The 24,943-nt window shown below is 39.3% G+C and overlaps 1 protein-coding gene across 4 annotated transcripts in view; it reads left to right on the plus strand.

The window, feature by feature from the left end:
• The window catches only part of atrnl1a (attractin-like 1a), a 302,814-nt gene that overhangs the window by 86,036 nt on the left and 191,835 nt on the right, over window positions 1-24,943 (plus strand). For all 4 annotated transcript variants that reach the window (XR_009273862.1, XM_058795276.1, XM_058795278.1 and 1 more), the window contains 5 exons: window positions 2,354-2,541; window positions 5,112-5,325; window positions 6,675-6,863; window positions 17,868-18,086; window positions 18,202-18,339. Coding sequence is in view for 3 of the 4 variants with exons in the window: in XM_058795276.1 (XP_058651259.1) it covers window positions 2,354-2,541; window positions 5,112-5,325; window positions 6,675-6,863; window positions 17,868-18,086; window positions 18,202-18,339 (948 nt within the window). In the remaining variant the exon portion in view is untranslated. The remainder of the gene's footprint in view (window positions 1-2,353; window positions 2,542-5,111; window positions 5,326-6,674; window positions 6,864-17,867; window positions 18,087-18,201; window positions 18,340-24,943) is intronic.

The following is a 24,943-nucleotide window of genomic DNA, read 5'->3' on the forward strand; positions in this document are numbered from 1 at the left end:
GACTGCCTGTAAAATGCACACACACACACACACACACACACACACACCAGTGGCATTCCGTCCATATAAGCTGCGAATGCGCTGCGTTTGAGAGAATGAGTTCATGGGCTAATTAATATAAACATGATTATAAGTTGATACCTTATCATTTGAGATGTGACTTAAAGCTTAATAAAGCGTTGGGAATAAATACGTAAAATTATTTATGAAAAACAGCGGTAATTTTCTGTAAATCTACGTCAGTGACGGAAGCTTCTGGGTAAGCGGATTCTCCGCAGCTTTGGCACCTCCGCTCTCTCAGGATTGTAGCGCGTTCTCAGTGTTTTGCTGGTATACGGCTGATTTCATGCGCGAGGTAAGCTGTCCGCTGTTGCTGCCAGGTCTCGATTGCCGAAAATTACATTTTGTTTGATGCAAAACTAACCTGACGAAATCATATGAAAAAAAAACAAACATCATAACTGTATATTTTCATGCTTTCTCAAGCAAAACAAATTTTGAAAGTCCACTAAAAACATATCTGGTCATAGACAGTGTTGAAGACGTTATCGTCAACATGCCCAAGTAGTAAATAAAAAAATAAAAAAAGTTGATAAAAATGTATATAAAATCTGAAATAATAACAAACATCAGGAAAAAATAGGAAACAATACCTTTGTTTTATGTATACTTGTGTCCCTTACAGTTAAAGTCCTTCTGTGATTTTATTGTTGTTTGCAACGTTACTTGGCAATATTTGAAAGATATTATCATTATTTTTAAATTTATTTTTTTTGGTATTTTGCTTAGTCTATTATTGTCATCCAGGTGGGAGTTTTAACTCCTATTCACTGGGAATAAAAAATAAATGGGCACTCAGCATACCCGGTTTAAAAAGTCACCGCTCGCCACTGACATACACATAACAGACATGCTCACAAATAGTTACTGGTTATTTTTTTTACACTTTCTTGACCAAGATTTGTTATTATGCATCTTATGCATATCGCAGTATTACTTTATATAAAAATTTTCATTTCAAAATCATACAGTTTTTTGTTTGTTTGTAGTTTTTAATTAAAATTTGAATCCTATAAGATTTCAATGTAAACTCAATGTATATGTACTGCATATTGTAATTTTTCTAAAAGTAAACACTTAGTGATTTGAATTTACAAAAGTGAGTGTTTAATTAGTGAGTAAATAACCATAATTCATGTACATTTAGGGTTTATGCTGGTCATTCTCCTGCAGTCTCTCTGTGTCTGATATCAGGATCTTCTCAAGGACGTGAGCCAGACAGAATCAGTTCTCAGCTGTCATATTTATGACTGATAGCTCAATTTGGAAGCAAACATACACACACAAATGAACAAGTTTATCTGCAAAGGACATAAACTCTGTAGTAAAGGCATGTGTATATCCAAGCATGGAAAAAGGGTGACCTTTGCAGCTGGATAGTACATCACATATGAGTTCTGACCTGGACAAGAAGGCCAATTCCAAGTGCAGTAATTATTCAAGTTTGCTGAGCTATTTATCCATTCATGGCTGAGCGGCCTGTCAAGAAAACCAGGGTTTATTGTTCTTTTTCTTCGCTCTGTTATTTCTTTCTTTATCACATAACAGCCTTTATCTTAGAGTATAATCAACCACATTTTATAAAATATACCGTTGAAATGAAAGGGCTTATTTTAATGCTATTTTTAGTGCTGTGTGGTTTCATAACTGGCTATGACCATGTGCTTTTCTGCTTTTCAGGAATTTGAGGGGTGGGTGTTTGTGGTTAACCATTGTCACGGTTAATTATTCAATGCTGCTCAATTTAATAAGTTCAAACCCCAGAGTGCAGCATGGTCCTGAATTTTAAGGTGTAGTTTAATTTACATTTACTGTTCAAAAGTTTGGGGTTGATAAGATTTTTTAATGTTTTTGAAAGAAGGCTGCATTTATTTGATCACAAATACAGTAATTTTGTGAAATATTATTACAATTTAAAATAACTGTAGAAAACAATTCTTTGCAATTCTGTGATGGCAAAGCTGAATTGTCATCAGCCATTACTCTAGTCCTCAGTGTCACATGACCCTTCAGAAATTATTATATGCAGATTTGTTGCTCAAGAAACATTTCTTATTAATATCATTGAAAACAGCTCAATATCTATCTTGTGGAAACCCTGATACCTTTTTACCGCAATTAATAAAACGTTCAAAATAACAGCATTTATTTAATTATTTTTGGCTGTATAATACATAGAAAGCTCCTTTTATCAATATCCTGATCAGAATGATTTGTTAGCATTGTTCAGAGGTCTTGTGTGAGTGAGGCCTAGTTTGGACAGTGAATCCTGGATTTCTCTGCTTTTTTACAGCACATTTGTGCGGAGAGGGTTGGAGTCAGGTTGGAGATGCATGTCTGAGGCTGAATGCAAGCAAGGAGAGTTATGATAATGCCCAGCACTACTGTAAGAACCTGGATGGCAACATTGCATCTCTGACCTCAGCCAGGCAGGTGGACTTCATACTGGATGAGCTGCAGAAGTATCAGCTGCAGGAGAAGGTGAGTCAAGCTCAGTCACTGATGCTTGTCTGCTAGTTTACATTGATTTGTCTTGGTAATGGTTGGGTATTGATCTAGAACACACAGTCAACACTTTCCAGTTTTTCAGTATGCTGCATACAGATTAGTTATGCCACCATGTCAGAAATTCAGTAGCCAGTGCCAATAACAATACCAGTGAAATTTTATGGTACTAGATACCTAGTTTTGCAACTAATAGGCTATTGAACACACTCCTTTGCTTACTGCAGTTAAATATTAATGCATACAATTTGTAGTATTAATATACAATTTGTAGTATTAATATATAATTTCAGTCATAAACAAACAAACGAATAAATAAATAAATAATTGATTGATTTAAAAGCAGTGACTAGTCATTATTTTTTTCATGAGTGAAAACATGGCCTTTTTAGTCTTTTCCATTTAGTCATTAAGTAGATGCTATTTTCCAAAACAACTTAAATATGTTAAATATGAACATCATAAGCAATTTATCATGCAAGGATGAGCTACAGTAATAATGCCTGTTTACATTCACTTAATACTTTGCCAAGACAGGAATTACAGCATGTAGAAAGGCGTATATTGCTACTTTTTTTTTTTTAAACATTGGCTTGGTATTGAAATATCAGTATTTTTAACATTTGTAAAGGCCCTTTCACACCAATTGCAGTGTGAAAAAGTAAAGGAATAATGCTGACAGTGAGCTTTTTTTGACTGACACAAGCTCTTCTGTCTGGGCAACTGATTTGTTTACCTAAATTAGTTCTCGATTTTAAGTACATTTGCCTTGCATTGCTCTGAATTCCATTTTAAAGTGATTATTTTAACTCCCTCAAATGTCCTGACAGATATTTCTGTCCAAGTAAACAAACATTAGCATTTACAATTTACTTGGTAAGTTTCTGTGTGTCAAGTCCAGATGTAGTGCCAGCTGTTTCTGGTGTAGGTTTGTTTCTAAATGTCAGTAAAGCTTAAACCTCAACTTTACACGTCAAAAAACCTTACTCATGCCTTCAGTAAAGAGCCATTCTGCACAAAATCTGTGGAGTCCCCTTGGTGCCGCGGTGTAAATATTTGTCATGTGTTAATTAAAAAGGAAAGGAGTGACTCTCTGCGTAATCCGCTCCCTCGCTGATTGCGGCGTGAGCCTCGGTGTTTAAGCAGCTTTTGTCCTTTGAAGATTAACACAGTTTTCTAAAGGACCCACCTTTGATGTGAAAAAGATTCACATGCACCGGTTTCTCAGTTGCCACTATTTTTTCTCTTTTCTGTCACTCACACAGACAGTCACACTCACTCCCCGTGGCTGCACAAACTCACAGGAGATCTTAAACCTTTTAAACCTTTTAATCAAAGCACGCAAGACCTTTTCATACAGGGAGGTTGTTAATTTGAATGGAAAATCTGAGAGGTTGGGGTATGTCAAATTCAGTTTGTTTTGCTTTGAATTGATAATTACGTGCGTTGGCCTTTTGCCTTTCCTTAAAGAAGACAGACAGAAAGAAAAGTGTATTTATAACACCATAACATGTCTTATGCACAGGAGACAGGCTTATTAGCCATCAAAACGTCAAGGTGCACTGAATGAATGTCCAGCTGGAAGTCTGTAATGTGGCAAATTCGAGTTCAAATTGAGTTCAAATAGCAGTTTATGAAGATGAACTCTTCTCTTTTATTTCACTGAATTTATCGCATCTGCAAATATGTCAGTCTGTTTGTCATTTTAACTTCAGATGTTTTTCTGTTCTTTACACTAATGTTCATAATCAGAGTATTTATGAACACAGGGCGATAGCAGCTTGTTGAACCTGTGTTCAAAGCGATTTAATGCATTTAAACAAGCTTTATGTTAGATATGTGGCACAGTCACATTTTAGTATCACATTTAAGTGGAAACAGGTGTATGGATGGACAACAGTTTTTCAAATAATAATAGCTGTAAGAAGTTTTAAAATCAATCCAGAAAAAAAAATGCTATTCATAGAAGAGGTCTATTTAAAGGGTTACTTCACCCCAAAATGAAAATTTTGTCATTAATCACTTACCCTCATGTTCGTTCCAAACCAGTAAAAGCTTTGTTTGTCTTCGGAACATAAAGAAAATAACGACTTTTTTCAATAATTTGTCTCATCTGCGTCACTGTAGCACCATTTTGGAGAATATCCGCTGGATGCAAACTGCGTACGCTGTTCTGTGTCAGCCGCACCGCACGGATACGCTGTTTTCGTTCAAATTAAAGCGTAAATAAACATAGAAGATGTATCCGTGTGGCACGGCTATTTACTTGCCAGTCAACTGGACAGTCAAAAGCATCCCGGTTTTCATCCAAAATATCTTAAATTGTGTTCCGAAGACAAACAAAGATTTTACTGGTTTGGAACAACATGGGGGTTAGTGATTAATGACAAAATTTTCATTTTGGGGTGGAGTAACCGTTTAAGTCATTGTATTGCATTTTTATGCATTCTATGTGGAATTTTACTATATGTTTCATTGTATTGTATTGTGCATGTATGTGTGTGTGTGTAAAGAAGACATGAACAAAGCCGTTTTCTCTCTTGCAGAAACTAACTCCCTGGGTGGGTCTAAGGAAGATAAATGTTTCATACTGGGGGTGGGAGGACATGTCTCCCTTTACTGCCAGCACGCTGCAGTGGTTACCAGGGGAGCCAAGTGACTCAGGCTTTTGTGCATACCTGGAAAGAGCTGAGGTAGCCGGACTCAAAGCCAAACCTTGCACTGCCAACACCGAGGGGCTGATCTGTGAGAAGCCAGTTGGTGAGAAAAGTTTTCGTTGGTTTGTTGTTGTTGTTTTTTTTTTTTTGTTCACCTTTCCTTTGTAACATGAACCTGGAGGTGATTCTGTGCCTGTTCTGTGGTTGATGATGTTCTTACACATCAAACCCAAACTGAATCCGCTCCCACAGAAAACTCCACAGAGTTCTCAAGAAATGGGAAGTCTGGCATTCACACAGTTCTACACATCCTTTTTATTACATTTTATTAAATATATTTGGTCTTAATTTGATAATGATTTCAGTTAGCAATTTGGGTGTTGTATTCTTAGCTCCGCTTACATAAACTGTGTTTAATGCCAATTCCACAGATTTTCCCTTGAATTTTATACATATCCAGTCTAGGCCTGCTCTTGGCTTTATGTATGACACATATGTGAATGTGATTTGGTGTGTGCATCAGCCATAATGTTCTTTTCCATATATGAAGTATTGAACAAATGACTAGGTTTTATGAAACTATAATGTCCAGTTAAAACAAGGGGCTATAGTTTCTTGCTTTTCATAGACTTTTTATTGAAATTTTTGTGTACACTCTCATATGTTCTGCTGCCTTGGCTGCAGTATATCTGTTGGACCTATTTGAAACACTCTGGAATAGAGACTCAGGGGAAACACAAATTAGGCCTTGAACGAGAGTTGGACACTCCCCCTACAGATACGCAAAGAGCATAAAGAATGAACATCAACTGGTCCTCCCCTCTTCTCTGTGTTTCTTCTGCTCATTTTCATGTCTTATTTACATTATTCTGCTCATTGTGCTCATTTCAGTTGCTTCTTTTACTCTACAGGAGGTAACAAACAGACAATAAGAACAGACATTGTCATTATCATGATTGTAATAAACATTGTCATCTTTACAGTACGTGTTGATAAAAATGCCGAATATATTATTATAGCTAAAGAGATTTACAATGGAGTGCAAAAGTCTGGGACCACACTGAAATGTAGGATTTAGAATGTAATTTTAAACAAAGTTTTAGGATTAACTTTGATCAAATAAAAATTTGAGTGAAATGTTATTATAAACATGTTTAAGATTGCTGATTCTCAGTTACTAATCAAAGTAAATTTCTTGACATTGATCATCTGACTTGTATACATGTTCTTGCTTCCATTGAAGCACAGGATGTTCTTTGGATCATTCTTGATCTTCAGGTTTTACACAAAGTCTCAGACTTTTGGACCTCACTGTATGTTTATCAGAAAATTGAATGCAATTTTTATTCAGATTTTTTTAAATATAGTTTGACAATATTTGCTCAGTATTTTAAATGATGTAATTCACTTAAAGGTCATTGCAATACTTACTACTGCATTTTCCTCCCTCAGTGAGCCCAAACCTTAGCGTGCGTCCATGTAAGATTCCCTGCGCCCTGCGAACCAGCTGTGCCAACTGCACCAGCCAGGCCATGGAGTGCATGTGGTGCGGCAGTACCAAGCGCTGTGTGGATTCCAATGCGTACGTCATCTCCTTCCCCTACGGCCAGTGCCTGGAGTGGCAAACTGGAGACTGTGGCGGTGAGTGCAGGCTCATACCATCAAGGACAATTGTACATTAAGATACATGGCAGACTAGAAGCTGGAGTTATGAGTACACGCTATTGTGGTGAACACACACAGCTTCTAACTCGTTTACTCTCTGCCTTCTCATTTTTCCCTTCTGTTGTGAGCCTAAGGGAGATTGAGTTCTGAGAGAGCAGATGCTGTGAACACTCAGCCCTGCTGCACAGGCAGGTATCAAACTCACTATAAACTCCTGTCATACTCTGACTGGCCTCCACCGGAAAATCTATAAATTATCGACGTCTGTCCGGCCTTGCACATGAGACAGACCCTGAACAAAGAGAAAAAAGTCTTTCTGATCTTGGTCTCAGACCTTTCATCTTATTCAGAATTTTGACTTGTGGCATGAAGTCTGGTCCTCATTGCAGGTTTTCTGACAAAGAACAACCCGCTTAGACAGCAAGAGATCTGATTGTCATGTAAAATGACTAAACACTCTTTGTTTTGTGTTTATGTGCCATTTAGTGGTTGGGTTTTCTAAAACAATTTAAGTCAACTGACAAAAAATGACTTAAAGGGATCATTCACTCAAAAATGAAAATTGTCATCATTTACTCACCCTCTTGTAATTGCACATTTCATTTTTTCTGTTGAACATGAGAGAATATATTTTGAAGAATGTTGGTAAATAGGCCTGTCATGATAACAACTTTTTGTTGTGTGATATATTGCCCCAGAAATAATTACGATAAGCGTTTTTATTGTCATTTTAAGACCATTTTATGCCACTTAATATATAATCATAATATAACAGCATAATAATGCAAGAAGGCCTACACACTCTCAAATGACAAAAAACTTTTAATTCTTAATCATGGAAATTAAGTATCAAAATATTAGATACCTTAAAAATCTTAAATAAATAGTAAATAAATATTTTCTAACAAAAAGTGCAAAGTAACATGTAGAAAAAAGAAAAATGCACAAAGAACTTGCATGGAGATTTTTCCATCTACAGATTTTTTTCCACAACCTTCTTTTCTCTGTAAACTAAGGGTGCACACTATTGCTGAAAAACACAATCACTACTTAGCAGTCAGATGTCGTATGCACAAAGGCACAGATCTCTAAACAAGCCCATATCTGCAGATTTTTTTTAAATTTGAAGCATTTTTTAAATTTGAACTAGCACCACGTTATGTACGAGAAGCTGCAAAAGATAAAGGTGCAAGTGGAATGCAAAAAACATGGTAACATTAATTTTTATGTAAATATAATGGGCAATATATTGCGTCACAAAAAATGATTGAGGTAATGTACATATATTGTGCGATAAGTCGATATATTGATTATTGCGACGGGCCTATTGGTAACAGAATAGTTTTGATGACCATTGACTACCATTTTATGGAAAAAAATGGGACATTTCTTGATATATCTTTTGCTGTGGATTTGCACCATTTTCTGTTGTCAAAATTTGATGTAATGTTTTCGTGCAGTTTAGCAAGCTACTTGTCATGTTTCATGAAGTTTGGACTTTGCTTTTCTGTAGATATAGGTCAATTTGTTAAATTGTGCAATGCCAGACAAATTAATTAATTCACTCAAAAAGAATAATAATATGCATAATAAGAAAATCGTAAAACAAACAGACTAGTGTTTAGCACCTGTGGGGCTTGGACCCCTAAATATGATTTTTTTTTTGTCAGTAAAATAATTGCACAACAGTCTCTGTGAAAAGAAGATCTTTATACATTTTAAAAGAATATACCATATAACAATTATTTATTTGATAATTTCAGGTCCTTGAAAACCCAGCTTTGTTGCAAGAAATTTTTAAAGTGCTTTTATATATTTCAAGTTGTGTAAAGTCAGCCAATCAAATTTGAACATGTGATTTCAGCCTTGCCATTTTTATGTGCATCATGCGTCAGTGTGAAAACTTTGGCCGGTCCATGGGCACGGCATCTGAGTCTGAGGCCGAGGCTGTTCAGATCACTGCTCAGTCACTTTATGATTCAACAGCTCCTTTAGTTCCTTCTAAGTAGATTTGCAGAAATATCCCTATACACAAGAGCGATATCATGTGGTCCAAAACAACACAGAATCATGCCAAAGTATCTGAAATGACTGATGGTAATCGTCTCAGAAAAGCCTTAGGAGTAGCTGACGCGGTCCTACCTTGTATAGTCATCAGCAAGTTTGTAGACACATAGAATGATTCTTTCCTTCTGCATTAAGAGGCACTGGAGCTGGCATCGTAATGTAGTGTAAATGAGCAGCTGCAATGGGGAGGAGAATGAAAAATTGAAATGCAGTCCAACTGAGAGGCATAATGCTTAATAACCAACATATTTCTTCAGAAAAAAATACTACTACAAAAGCCTGACAGGCAAAATTGCCTGTCTGTAGTGTCTCAGGAAGCTGAAAGTCTTTCATGGCCTTGAGACCCTGAGACCACGACCTCCCCTTCCATTCGCCATTATAGAGTTACACAGATATTACTGTTCTTTCTCTGTGGATGTGCTGGTCATTGATTTTTATCTGCACTGCAGAGACTAAAGGCCTCCAGTGCATTGTTAACTTGAATGTTGATGGTTGTATTTCATAGAGTCGATCTGTCAGACAATAAACATCATTAAGGTCAGCTCTCTGATGGAAGTGAATTACTTGAGGATATCTTTTCCTCCTCCAAGGAGTCGGTTCATGGGCAAAGCAAATATTTTGCTGCGTGATTCTTTGGTTTGAAAGGCCCCGTAGATGTAGCTGTTGTGATGGAGGATAATTTAATTAGAGAAAGTGCAGTTTTCATATTTAAACAAAGCTCTAGAAAGAGATAAAGAAACGTGTGACAGCATGATAATATGCACCTAATCAAAATGGAAATGAACTTCTTCACTGGCTCAATATGCTCAGCAAATATAGCCTTTTGAATTCAGAAGTTGAGATAATAGAAATACCGTATTGTACAATGCGCCAGCGTGTTGTACGTCAGCCACGTCCATTGTGCTGTACTGTTATGGTACGAATGAGTTTGAAGTCTTTTTGTTTTTTGTTTTCAAAAAAGTCTTTGTTATTATTCAGTCTTTAAAGAGACAGACAAATGTGTGAACGTTCTTCAGGCAAAAAGTAAAGCTTTATGGTGAGCATACTTTTGTCATAAATTTCCTCTTCATCCTTTCTGTTAAAAAATAATCTTACAATTCTGTTTTTTTTTTTTTTTTGGAAGTCATTGTGGATAAGGGTTTCCACATCAGAAAAGTTTCACAAAAATATTTTAAATTATGTACACTATTGTGAAAATGTTTAGGGTCAGTCTCACATGCTCACCATATCATTTATTACAGTTATTAAAATTTAAAATTCAGTGTCACATGATCCTTCAGAAATCATTGTAATATGCTCAAGAGACATTTGTCAATGTTGAAATTAGTTATGCTGCAAAACATTTTTGTTGTGATTCTTTGCTGATTTTTTGTAAAATTGGGAAATCCTTTTTTCCTTCTGACTGAAGCCTTATTCAATCCCGCAGTGAAACTGCATGGCCATTGGTTCGTGCAGTGTGTTAAAAACGAACCAATGGCTCGGCAGTGGAGCTGCACGAACCTATGGCGACGGAGCCCGCCAGAATGGGCGGAGCCATCTGGCTATATAAGCGGCCGTTTTGCCATAGGAACTCAGGTTTCTTCGACTGAAGCGATGACTGAGTCGAGCAGCTATCCAGCACGGCAAGTAAGCAGTACTCGTTCCGTATCTCAGGGAACCGAGGTTACGATAGTAAGCGAGTACGTTCCCTGTCGATACTCCACTTCGTACTGTGTCTTGTCTAAAGACACTATGGGAACACGATTCAATCACGCCGTGCTGATAGAGGAACGATTCAATTTAAACCACCTTAAGCATTCAATGCTCAAGGGAAGCATAAAAATGACTCCAAGGCTAAAGCGGGCTAAACTCAAAGAGGTCACGCCCGGCCCGGATAATCGTTCCAGAACTTCTTGCATTTCGACACCTTGGGCCGAAACATACAAGTAACCAATCAGAGAGCTTGAACGCCGTGCGGAATTAAGCTGCTTAAAAGTGCCATTAAGCAGAGAGGACCCTGGCCTGTAAGGCCGGTACGTCCAGGTTATAAAACCTAGCAAATAGACACACCGCTAGACCACGCCCACCTCCTAAAGGGGGTGGAACGCTCAAAGTACATTCTCAATGCTCTGACAGGGCAGAGCAAGGATAACTCACGGTCCTCATCAGAGGGAGGAAGCGCGGAGAGCGTGATGACCTGAGCTCTGAATGGAGTGGAAAGCACTTTGGGCACCTAACCCTGTCTCGGTTTCTTGGAGTCGTTAGGCCCGAATTCCAGGCAGGCAGGGCTAGTGGAGAGTGCCTGCAGGTCTCCTACTCGCTTGACCGACGCTAGTGCTAAGAGCAGAATAGTCTTTAGCGACAGGGACCGAAGGGTAGTTGACTGTAGTGGCTCAAAGGGAGGGTCCTCAAAACCATGGCTGCGATTTACTCAGTATCTTCCTTCATATTTAGTTGTCTATTATTCTCTATTAGCAGTGCATATTCACTTATTGGTATCATCACTAGTTGTTGTATTTACTCTTGCATATCTATTGTTAATAAATTTCATTTATCTTATTACAATTGTGTCTTCTTTGTGTTGATGATCCAAGGCTCTACTAGCTAGCTAAATCACCAATCTTTCAAATAAATCAGCTGATCAGCTCCCTCCAATGTGTGCAATTCAAAGAACGGCTGAATGCAATGCTGTTGAGCTGAATGTAGCAATGGAAGAGATTTCTATGGAAATGTTGCTTATGGGAACCACTTAATGGCTCTGGTGGAATTAACGATAAATAAATGCTTATGTATCTCTGAACAAATAATATAGCTATTATTCGTAATGCTGACCCCAAGTAAATGTTATCTAAACAGGTTAGAGAAACATAGGCTGCAGGTATAAACTAAGCCAAGGTCTTTAGGAAAGAGGTTTGGTAAGTTTATAATTACGTTCCACAGGCGGGTGATCAGTCCAGCGGTAGAGACGTCTTCCACTGGTGATGCAGACTGCGTACAGTGGGGAGGGCACAGAGTTGCGTTACGGTAGCCGTTAATGCTGACCTGGAGGATGCTGAACTTCTGTTGTGCCACAAAGGGTCCTTAGAGCATGGACCGGGCAGCTGGGTCAGATGGGTCTTCACGGGGTCCTTTGCAGCCTGGCTGCGTCGTTGAGGAGCCGTGGGTTTCAGGCAGTGTCTGCCACTGCGGAGGTCCTTGCGGACTGGGTTGTGCTGCTTCGAGCGGCAAGAGTCAGACGGGTCCGTCACTACTGGGTCCTTTGCAACTGAAGAGCAGCCAAATGCGATAAAGAAGGTTTGCTCAGGAGCTGAGTTAAACCTTAGCTGTCTTGAAATCTCTTTCCTCGTCAGGCCAAAGACTCAGAACGTCGTATCTGCTACTGTCTCTCTGGATGTATCAGAGACTCAGAACTTTGGTGTTTCTGTTGGTGTCTCTCTAGATGAAAGACTCAGAAACGGGGAGTGTTCCTGTTGCTGCCTTCCCGGTAACAGGACTCAGACTCAGAACAAGGAGTGTCTTTTGGGAAGGTACCTTTATCTCTTTTTGATGAGGAGGAGATTGGAATCTGGCGCCTCTCCGTTCCAGGAATGTGATTGGCCACTTGTGTCCAAGGTGGCCATGATGTTGCCCGCCCTAGTGTGGAACTCATTTGCATACAGTGGAGTACAAAGTTAAACAGTGTCTTTAACATTTCACCCATGCAATATTTCTTTACCAAACCTCTTTCAAACTATTATCAGCATCATGAGGAGCAAAAAGAGTCCAAACATGATAGGAAACTGTTGAACTATCACTTATTCATACCATAATATGTTAATAGGCCTACTTCCGTGAACTGTTGTGTTAACAGTCAATGGCCATCAACATAAACTGTACTTTATCTGAGGATGAAGTGAATCCCTTGCAGTTTGCATCCATTTAAGGTCTCCAAACATGGGTATGAATGGATTTGGATAGATCTGTGTGGCCTTTCTTTGTTTCGGCCACTGCTGTTGCATCCAGAGGTCTGGAGGAATTGTTATGGCAGTCATTTCCTAAACCTTAGGATTGGGTGTGATGGTGAGGGTCAACCCGTAGTCCAATGAGAAGTCCTCTCTTAGGTGGTCGTGGATGCAGAACGTCTCCCTTCCTGTCCTGTTAGAGGTGTCTGGCAGTTGTCTTGGCATCTTATCTGATGGTTCTGAACATCTTTTTATGTTCCTCCACCAAGATCCAATCACAGTGGGGCACATCTCCCTCCACACCGGCAGTTAGAGAGGGGCCCTGCCATAAACTGGTCCTTGGAATGCCAGTTTGACTGTTGTTCACTACAAAGGAATGAAACAAACATTGATGTCTGATAATCTATGGTGTTAATAATGTCCCCGCATATAGTTATGAAAGTTATGAAAAACATAGATAAAAACCAGTTCTTATAGCTACTGGAGATTTCACTAAATGTCTTTTTTAAAAATCTAATAGCTGAACGAGTGCCACTAGCAACTTTCTATGTTATAATAAGAACTTATTTCTAGATTTAATTTGGAATTTTTAATGACCTTTTGTGAAACTTCATACTGAATCTGTGTAAAGACCCAACGGTGTGCTTATTAAGTGAAGGCAAGTGGTACTTTTTAGGCAAAAAAAAAAACACAACATAGTGAGTGTTGTATAGATTTGCATATGTAATGAATGTGTAGGTGTCCTTGGCTAAAGATAATCTTCCTATCTTTTGCTAAAACACAAAAAGGGAAAGGAGGGAGCGAGAGAAAGTGAGAGAGGAAGAGATGAGAATTGTGTTTGTAATTATGAAACACCTCTGTGATTGTGCCGAATACATGGCATAGCAAAATGAATCATTGTACTGGGCGTGAATAATGCAGGAGGAGTGAGGAGCTTCTGGGTAGAGAGTTCACCTAACACATCTGTGCGCTGTAGAAATCTAGATCAAGAACTCAAAAGAACATGCAAATATGCCCAGAACTTTTACAGAATATGTCAGAAAACTTTTTCAAATTTCTTTTTTCCATGTGATGTATTATTCATTTACTGTATATAAGATGTTTGTATACATCCTGCAGTAATTAGAACAGCTTCAATTCACCATGTCAGTGGTGTGGTGTTCTTTCTGGTTCTTATTATAATTATTTTGAAATATTAATTTTAATATCAGTATATTTTAATATTAAATATTGGTTTATTTTATGTTTTATTTTAAACTTATGTACTCATTAGAACAATATTTTAAACCTGCTGTTGTGATAATGGCCAGAAAGACTCCTTGTAGATGATAAAACTTTGCCTTTCAAAAATAAATAGAATCTCTTTATGTCTCCAGACAGCACATTTTTGAATATTATAAGGTAGGTGAAACACTGTGGCACTTCAAAGAGTCTTATTTTCACTTCCGAGTATCACACTGACTGTGGCAGCATTCTCTCAGGGTGCCTTTCTGCCCTGTTTTTAATGACACTCTCCACATCTTCTAGAATCTGCCCTCGCCATTAACCCTGAGAATGTTTTTGACCCTCGCGCTGTCTGAGGACCCATTAGATGGGGTCTGGTCGAGGGGTGCATTGATGGACGCTTCTTCTGTCCCTATTGCCTGCATACATTTTCTGCTCCCACACACACAAATGAAAAATGAAAGGAGGTCATTACTGAGGGGCTCAGGAAACTTTGTTATAGAAAACCCCTACTGGCAGAGAAAATGTAAATCATATGACACTCTCCCATGTGTCTCGAATGTCCAGCACTCTGAATGTCAGACACATTGTATGAATACACATTCATTATTCAGTGGCACAAAAACTTGATTCATTTTGAAATGAAAAGGTCAGATACTAACACGGAGTCGGAATACATTTCAATGCGTGCAACAAAACTGATATAGAATTATTCTGAATATAAACTAAGAGTTGCTGCAACTTCCAGGAGGTGCTAACACTTTGCTTTTTGTTTGTTTTTTTCTGCTTTGTGAATGTCTCAAGTATAGATCTGGCAGTCTTGCGAGTTTCACTGACAGACTGTGAAAATGCATTTGCATTGTCTTATTTTCTTCGTCTTGGGTTATTCAGATAAAATAAGATGGTGTTTGGGGTCTCTAGGACTTTATTGTTCTTGTTTTATGTCTCTCTCTCTTTCTCTGTCAGCTCCATTGACTGTCACTGGACTTTTTATATTTACCTGCTGGAGATCAATAAGACAGCTCCTGTGGTGGTCTTTTCTGTTGGGCCAAACAAATAATTGTTTTCTTGGCTATAAAAACATTGCTTAAATGCCATATTTCATCCACACTTCAGTGGTAAGCATTAAAGCTGGTTGTTTGCACTGAAGAAGCCAGACCCTTGTAAATAGGCCCATGTGTGTGGGCTGCCTCTACTCAGAGGTGGAGTTTGCAGTTTGGGTAAGCTGCAAAGCCGAAACTGTTTTATCATTGTTTGAGTGTGACAAGTATTTAATGTATCTGATCTTGCATACATAACCAAGATGTTTTGCTACTAGTTTGCAGCAGATGTTCTCTTATGGCCTGATGGCTTTACGCAAAGTGATGTTACTTGATATTTTATTGCTTAGTTAAAAGGTTACCAAATTATTTTAGTATTATTTATTCTGATTGTGCTGAATGTCTGTAAATTCCCAAGAAATCTGTCCCGACTGCTCTAAAATATAAATAATTATTATAGGTTTATAAGTGTAAGTAAAATAGTGTAGCTTTAATATTAGCATTTTTATATTTTCAGTTTTCAATTTAACTTTAGATTAAGTAATTTTAATGTACTTTTTGTCATGTTTATCATTAGTAGTATTATTAGTACTCAGGGTTCCCGCGGGTCCTTAAAAAGTCTTAAATTGTACAAGAAAGTCTTAATTATGATTTCAAAAGTTCTTAAATTTGGGTACAGACCAGAATTGCGATACAGCTTAATGTGACGATTAAACTTCAAAAGGCTATAACTAAAATATGAGCGCTGCACGTTTCAAAGTCCAGTGCTGCGCTGCTTTGTGTACAGCGTTACCGGGGGAAACAGTTCCAAAGCGCCTCCTGCTGGCAGAGAATGAATGTGCATGTTCAATAAGGCTGTTGTTGTGAGTAGGGTATTTCTGCAATACCGGAGGCTGTAGTTTCAGAACCGGATTTCTAGGATCCTATAGTTTTTTTGTTTGTTTGTTTTTAAAATGATTTAATTTCATTTATTTATTTTTTTGTATGTATGTATTATGTCAGGTCTTCCAGCCAGTTCTATCAAACCTTTACAATTAATCCAGAACGTGCAGCAAGATTAATTTTTAATGAGCCAAAAATAATTCTAATTCTATTCTTTAAAAAAAATTTACTGCTTGTTTTCCAAAAAAAAAAAAAAAAAAAGACTAACACTAGCTTTTCTAATCTTTTTGTATTCTATCTGTTTTCTTTTTATTTATTATACAATTAACAAAAGAAAAAAAGGCCTCTAACACTAGCTTGCTCTATTCTTTTTCTATTCTATGTTTTCTTTTATTTATTATATAATTTTTAAAAAAACCTCTTGCTACGTGTACTGCGTTAGGCTAAATGAGACTTGTTATAGGGCTTGCATATCGTTGCTCTTTTGTTGATTTTGATTACTTCCATTGTCCTCGTTTATAAGTCGCTTTGGATAAAAGCACCTGCTAAATGACTAAATATTAGTGGCTCATACTATTTTATAGCACTTGCTATTCAATTCTGTATATTATTATTTTTAAGGAATTATGTAGTTATTTAATTGTATACACTTAATTATTGTCCTAACCAACTCCTAAACCTAAACATACACGTTGGTAACCCTCTTGAAATATTTAACCTAATTTATTTCAGTATATTCTGTTTTAAAATTCAGTTAATTAGCCGCAGTGCGTCACGTCTGATGTGCTGTTTGTTTGCATCTGTTTGTTTGATGTTTGAATCAGGTCTCCTCTGTTGGAATAGATGGTGCTGTCCCAAAAAAATAGGGTTCTATGCAGTCCTAGAACTGCAGCCTCTAGTATTGCAGGAACATTGGGTTGTTTTTGTTCAGACCAATGCAAAACTCGACCCATGTTTTTACCCTGCAAACACGCAGAGCTGTAAATGTGAACTGGTGGATCGATAAGGAGATAATTCATTATAAAAATCTAAACAGTAAAATTTGTTTGTATGTTATTTAATTAGTATAATAATTTATTGATAATTGTTTAAATTAATATAATAATTAATACTTTTGACTCATCCATTTTCTTAAAAATGGTTTAAAGGCTGAAATGTGAAGTGTATCATTTTATAAAACTTTTTGTAGGATGTTTTTGTGAAAGCTTCTATCTGAACTGTAAATCATGCTTTTTACAGTAATTTTACAGTATACTATAGACATTGCCCTACCCTGCTTATATGATATACATTTTTTTTTGTGCAGGTCTTAAAAAGTCTTAAATTTGAGCTTAAAAATCCTGCAGCAACCCTGGAACTGTTACGTATATATAATTAAACTGGTGGCCAAACGTTTGGAATAATTAAGATTTTTTGATGTTTTTGAAAGTTTTTTTTTTTTTTTTTTCAAGGCTGTTTATTTGATCAGAAATACAGTATAAAATGTATATTGTGTAATATTACAATTAATAATAACTGTTTTCTATTTATTCCTTTGATGGAGAAAGCTGAATTTTCAATTTTCAGCAGTCATTACTCCACTCTTCAATGTCACATGATCCTTTAAAAAACATTCTAATATTTATTTTTATTTTTTTTTAAATTTTTTTATTTAACTGTTACTATTACTAATTTTAGTATTTCCATTTATTTATTTCATTTCTAATTATCAAACGTCACAAATTTTATTTTAGTTAACAGTAACAACATTGAGTGCTACTGTGGCTATGGAGGTAGAAGGGTTAGCGAATACCCATTTGTCTTGAACTAGTTTTTTACAAAATGATCTAAGTCTTCTCTCTCTTTAGCTCAGAACTGCACAGGTCATCGTACATGTGGTCAGTGCCTGGAACATCCTGACTGTGGTTGGTGCGGAGACCCTACAGACACAGGTCAGGGCCAGTGCATTGAGGGATCATACCGTGGACCAATGAGGAGCCTGAGCAGACAGAGCCGAGAGAGGGTATTGGACACCAGTGTCTGTTCAAGAGAAAAGGGCTATAACTGGGCCTACATAACCTGCCCAGGTAAACATAAAAACACACATGCTCACACATATATGCACTGATCACCAGTCACTGATGTTGTGTGTGAAAACAGTCTAATCAAATGAACACACACTCCTGTCATTGTATGTTTCAGCATGTCAGTGTAACGGCCACAGTACGTGTATAAATGGCAGTGTGTGTGAGCAGTGCAAGAATCTCACAACTGGGCCGCAGTGCCAGATCTGTCTACCTGGTTACTATGGAGACCCAACCAATGGAGGGAAATGCCAAGGTGAGATATTTCTTTTTATTCTTTTATTTGTCTGTCTGTTTGTGTACTTGTATGTATCTAGATCAGAGAGTCTCTCTTTTAAGCATGAATGATTTTGTCTCTGTGGAACAAGATGTATTTAGCAGAATATCCAGATGTTGTTTTCCATAAATGAAAGTGAATAATAAACATGGCTATCAAGCTACAAAGAACACAAGTGACACAAAAGTAGTCCATTAGATAGTGCTATACATTCCAAATATTCAAACGACAGCTTTGTATGAAGAACAAAGCATAACATAACATACTTCACCCAAAAATGAAAATTCTGTCATTAATTGCTCATCCTCATGTCGTTCCAAACCCATATGTGACATCAGTGGTTCAACCGTAATTTTATGAAGCTATGAGAATACTTTTTGTGCCAAAGAAAACAAAAGTAATGACTTTTGAACCACTGATTTAACTGATTTAATCTATTTTAACGATGTCCTTACTACCTTTTCTGGGCCTTGAACATGGTAGTTGCATTGCTGTGTACGTAGGGTCAGAAAGCTCTTGGATTTCATCAAAAATATTTAATATTTGTGTTCCGAAGATGAACGAAGATCTATATATATATACATATATATATATATACACACACACATACATATACCATTATAAATATTCTCTATAGTTATTTTTTATTTTTTTATTTTACAAATGTTTTGTTCAAACTGTGTGATGTTTTTGTTAGATCAGTCCGAAATAAAATGAACATTAAAAATGAAATACAAATATACCATTGTTTACATTTAATTTTGTGATTTCACTACAAAGGACAGCAAATGTGCCTCTACCACACTGACTAGAGGGAAGCATAATCATTTTTGCATGAATGTATGCATACATGGACGGACTCAACAGACCGAATACTTGCCACTCTATATTTTTTTGTTTTAAATGTCGTTCCATATTATTTCAGATCAGTTATGGTCTGAATGATTGTTACATATATCGCCATGGCTGGTTGATTGTGCAGAGTGTGAATTCTGTGAAAATTTGAGACGGTGCAAGGCAAGATAATAAGTGAGTCTGTCCAATTTCAGTCTGGGCAACCTGCTAAATAACATCATTTTCATGGAAGAAAAAAATCATTGATTTGGAAAGGTATGAGACATGAGTAGAGGATGCGAGAACTTTCATTATTTGTTAAACTATCCCTTTAAGGTGTACATATGGCCGTACACTATTTCAAACTGAAATCGATGCAGTAGTTAATTCATAAACAGCCTTCATGCATCCAGATGTACTAGAGGATATCCCAGTGTCCCCCATCTAATTTTGTTGTAATGGTTAGTGTGGCTATATTTCATTACGAGTGCAGTATTCAACCTGACGCAAATTGTATTGATTTGATGTGGGCTTCTCGTGTTAGTTCTTCGCTGTGGCTTTTCTCCCGGTTTCCAATCACTGAGTTTATATACAAGCTTCATCGCTCTTAGAGATGAAACTGCAGCAAGAGCGAGAGAAAGGCAGCAGAGAGGCGAAGAGGCGCAAGGAAGGTGGTGTAATAACATCATTCTCTGTCGGACAGATGTGCGTTTTCTCCACATTCTGTGACATTAAATCACTCTTAATCATTTTCTTATTTCCTGGAGTTGACTGCCGCCCCACCTCCTCGCCTATACTAGCGGTCCAGCGCTCACAGTGGAGATTTGATAGATGTGCGGCCCTCCACATCTCTCAAGGATACATGCTCTCCTCCTTGTTGAATACCTCCGTGATTAAGAGTGCTTTATTGACTGCGTCTTGGTGTAAATGTGCACGTGTGTTTAATGCTCTGATTGTGGCCGCCGCTAATCCAGCAGTGTCATTTTTCAGAGTTAGTGAACGGAGGAGATTTACCTCACCTCGTACACTAATACGTTTAAGCCACTGATCTGTGTTAGATTAGACGAGGAGAGATGGAGAGTAGCCCACTGTGTGGAGAACAGGGAAGGCTGGATGGATATCTCTCACTGAGTGTGTGCGTGTGTTGTCTGAAGGAGAAAAGAGACAGGCCATCAAAGTAAGATCAGGGTAAAATATGACACATGGCCGGCTGCCCTTGACGAGAGAGAGAAAACAGTCTGTGGAAGATGGAGGACATGTATCCTTTTGAAATGGCCCGCTTAGTTAGAGGACAACAGAGGGCAGACAGAGTACTGGGATTTTGTGTGTTTTTTAATGTGTTTGAATATTTAGTTTGGAATTGACGGATGTCTGTCTTTTTGTGCTTGTACATGCTTGTGTGTGTGGGCTTGTTAGGAATGTTTTTTACTATAGTAATGGTATGTAGCACAATAAGATTGTTTATATATATTTATATATATATATATATATATATATATATATATATATTTTTTTATTTTTTTTATTTACAAGGGGGCCACAGGATAACTTAAACTAACTTAAAACTATTTAAATATGTATTAAAAAAAATTAAAAGACAGACACAAAAAAAAAATCAAGATTAGCAGGGTTTTTTTGTTTTGGATGATGTACATATTCTGGTCTGGAATCAGAAAATAAATCAAATGATAATGATTAAATGCTTTGAAAATGTAAGGTAATTTATCTCATTGTTTGTATTTTTTTTCTCCATTCACACTTTGAGTGCAAACGTGACTAATTTATAATAATCATAATGCTACATATAGTTTCAAAGCAGAAAATGCATAGATAATGCATGTTTCACATGTAATAGAATTAACAAGCCAGGGATTTGACTATCAAGGGAAAAATCCACTCTAATGAGCTGATTCGTTTGAACAAATCAACAAGTAACAAAATCAAATCAAGTAACTCTGAAATGACTCTTTTAAACAAAACTTAAACTTGAAAACTTTTACGCTTGAATGCTCAGAAGTTGTCTGTTTGAGTTGGTCTTACATTTGATCCACTATATTTCATTCACAAAATGGTACCAGAGCATAAGTTGACAATTGAGTAATTTTGATTAAGCATCTCTGATGTTTACTTCACCTTATTGTCGAGACCATGGGGAGAGGCCCATTGGTGGTGGGGGAAGACCCACGGACATCCGTGAAAGAACGGACGACGGCTCGGAAAGACGGCATGTAACAGTGTTAGGGCTAGCACCCCGAAGTACGGAAAAAGGAAAAAGCTACGTGTTCTGAACAAAGAGAATACCCCCAGGTGGACCGAGGAGGGGGGGAAGATAATCTGCCATCGGACGGATCAATGGTTAAAGACCCGAACAATGGAAAAAGGACTATGAGAACGGTTGTGGAAAGACAGAAGTCTGAAGCCAAAAGAAGATGCAACATCTGCAGAGGGCTTTTCAAGAATGAGCATGGTGTTAAAATCCACCAAGGCAAGTCCAAATGCAAAGAGCAGAGTCAGCAATGCAGAGCACCTGAGCTTACGCAGAGTAACCTCTCTAAGTTTGTTAAGGGTGTTCATCAGTCGGTGGAGGAGGTCCAGGGCCAGGAGGCAAACCACAGTGCCCCAGACCTCCCTGCTCAACCTACTGTGACGAGCGTCCTGACCATTCATCAGCGTTGCCCTGGAGACGGACGCGGAACACCTGGACCTGCTCATCACCTTGTCGCGTGATTCTTCCACCCCGTCACACTACTCAGAGCATAGGAAGTGTTGGTGAACCTGAAAGTCCGAAAGACTTCGAGAGGAAACCACGCTTGAATTGACCACCAGCAGCAGACTGCAGATGGGCCAAACTGGATAACGATCTAAATACCATCCTGGAAAACACTCTGAAAGGAGATGGAGCCAAGAAGATCAAGATCATGGTTGAAGTTGTGTACCAGGCATGCCACGACACCTTTGGCGCAAAAGAAGGCAAGACTCCCAGGCCACCAGCAGGGCCTAGCAGGAGACAGCGGCAGATCAAGGAGCTGCGAGAAGAATTAAAGACATTCGAGAGAAGGTGGCGGGAAGCAAGCGATGAAGAAAGAGCGGCCCTGGATGAGATCAGCACAGAGACGCGGAAAAGGCTAATCCAGCTTCGGACCACACGGGAGAAACGGAGGGAGAAGCACCGAAAGAGGAAAGCCTTTTTTAACAACCCTTTCCAATTCACAGCGGACCTACTAGGAAAGCCCAAGGGTGGGACCCTGTCATGTGCAGAGGAGGAAATAGAAAACAGTGTGGCGGCTGCACACGGAGACAACGCCAGAGGTTTTCCTCTGGGTGAATGCTCTTTCCAATTGCCGATTCTTACACCACACACCCCTTTTAACATGGCAGACTTCACCATGGATGAAGTGAGGGCAGTGGTGACAAAAGCACGGGCGGGATCTGCCCCAGGACCATCAGGCACCACCTATAAAATCTATAAATGGTGCCCACTGCTGCTGAAGAGGCTCTCAAAGCTCCTACGGACACTGTGGAAGAAGAAGCTGGAACCCGGGCTCTGGACTCTCGCTGAGGGCTGCTTTGTGCCAAAAGAGCTCAATTCCACAAGACTCGACCAGTTTCAGGAGATTTCCCTGCTGGACGTAGAGGGAAAAATCTTCTGTTCCATCATCACCAAAAGGCTAACAACATACCTGCTTGCCAATGAGTTCATCGATCCCAGTGTCCAAAAAGGAGGAGTTCTGGCTGCCTGTAGCATACAGCAGTGATTAGCCAGCTCATCAACGAAGCCAAGAGTAACAACACACTCTCTGTTGTTTGGCTGGACCTTGCCAAAGCCTACCCAAGCGTTCCACACCAGCTGATCCGAAAGGCATTGGATCACTACGGAGTTCCATCAGAGGTAGTTGAGCTTGTAATGGCACGCATGGATGCGCTGCGGATGAGGTTCACCGTGGGAAGCGTCACCACCAAATGGCAAAGGCTCGAGAAGGGCATTATGGCAGGATGCTCGATTTCCGTGGCCCTGTTCATAGCGGCTATGAATCTGCTGCTAAAGGCAGGAGGAATGCAGTGCAGAGGCCCGAAAGTAGACAACAGTATGAGGCACCCCGCTTGTCGAGCTTTCATGGACGACGTGACTGTAATGACTCCATCTGTCCAGGGGACACAGTGGATCTTGAGCGAACTGGAAAAGATGGCAACGTGGTCACGCCTGCAGTTTAAACTGGAAAAGTCAAGGAGCCTCAGTATCTTGAAAGGGAAGCTAATAGGAAACATCTTCAACATCCAAGGCCCTAAGACAGCGGCAATCTCAATAATACCAAGGCCCATCTGAACACCTGGCTTAAGGCAATCGAGCGCAGCCAACTGCTCAGGAGGTTTAAAGTCGGGTGCTTTCAGTATGGCATCATGCCCCGGCTGCAATGGCCCTTCCTACATTACGACTTTCCCGTGTTTCAGGTGGAAGGAATGGAAAGACTGTGCAGTAAGTTCTTCGGAAATGGCTGGGAGTCCCCCCATCATTCAGCGCAATCAACCTGTACAGCAAGACCTCCAAGCTTTCCTTGCCAGTCTTATCAGTGGTCGAGGAGTTTAAAGCCACCAAGGCAAGGGCAGTCAGTTCACTCCTCTCGTCTGAAGACAGGAAAGTAAGACACACAAGCAAGAGCATCAAATGCGGCAGAAAGTGGAAGCCCCAGCAAGCCGTGATGGAAGCAGAATCCCACTGGAAACACCAGGAAATTGTGGGCGTGGTATGCTAGGGACACCTGGGCCTTGGACACTATAGTGAGAAGAGGTGAAGCAGGGCTTATGCCAGAGCCAGAAGAGGCCTCGTGGTGCAAAGAGTCCGTGAGGCAGCAGAGGAGGAGCACCAGGTGAAAGCGATCAGACTTGCCTCTCAGGGTCGATGGACGCAGTGGGACCAGGCACAGAAGCGACCGCTGTCGTGGAAGGAACTGTGGCAGATCGACCAAGGGAGGTTGAGCTTTCTCCTGCGCTCGGTGACTGACCTGTTGCCAACACCAAGAAATATAAAGATCTGGGGCGGAGAGGAAGATCCATCATGCAACCAATGTGGAGCAGCCTCCTGTACACCGAACCACATCCTGACTGGTTGTCCAAAGGCATTGGCAGAAGGGCGGTACAGATGGAGGCAAGACAAGGTCCTTATGGAAATCACCAAATGGGTGGAACAGCAGCGAGTCAAAGCCAATAACAAGCAGACCCATCCGCCCAAAGCCATAACCTTTGTGAGGGAAGAAGACAAGGCTCATAAGACCGGCACGGTGGCTGAGAACCCACCTTCTTTCTTGCAACGAGCCTCTGACTGGGAGTTGAGAGTGGACCTGAAGAGGAAGCTTGTCTTCCCACAGGACGTGGCAGTGACCTCCTACTATCCAGGAGCACGAAAACCATCATAGTTGCTGAGCTCACGGTGCCCTGGGAAGAGAGGCTAGCCACGTCCCACCAACTGAAAAAAGCCAAGTACCAGGACCTGATCGACGAAGCTGTTGTAAAGGGGTGGCATGCAACCAGCTACCCTATTGAAGTCGGCTGCTGCGGGTTTCCAGCAAAATCGGTGTGCTACTTCCTCCAGAGGGTGGGCCTGGAGCCTAAACAGCCACCAGGGACATAGCTGCAGCAGCCGAGTCCACGTCAAGATGGCTGTGGCTGAAGAGAGCCCACAGTTGGAACCCTTCTGCAGGTGAAGGCTAGTCAGTCTTCGCTGCCCCACATAGGCGAGATGTTCAGGTTAAGG

The sequence above is a fragment of the Onychostoma macrolepis genome, chromosome 13 (assembly GCF_012432095.1).
Source record: "Onychostoma macrolepis isolate SWU-2019 chromosome 13, ASM1243209v1, whole genome shotgun sequence".
In the NCBI taxonomy this organism is placed as follows: Eukaryota; Metazoa; Chordata; class Actinopteri; order Cypriniformes; family Cyprinidae; genus Onychostoma; species Onychostoma macrolepis.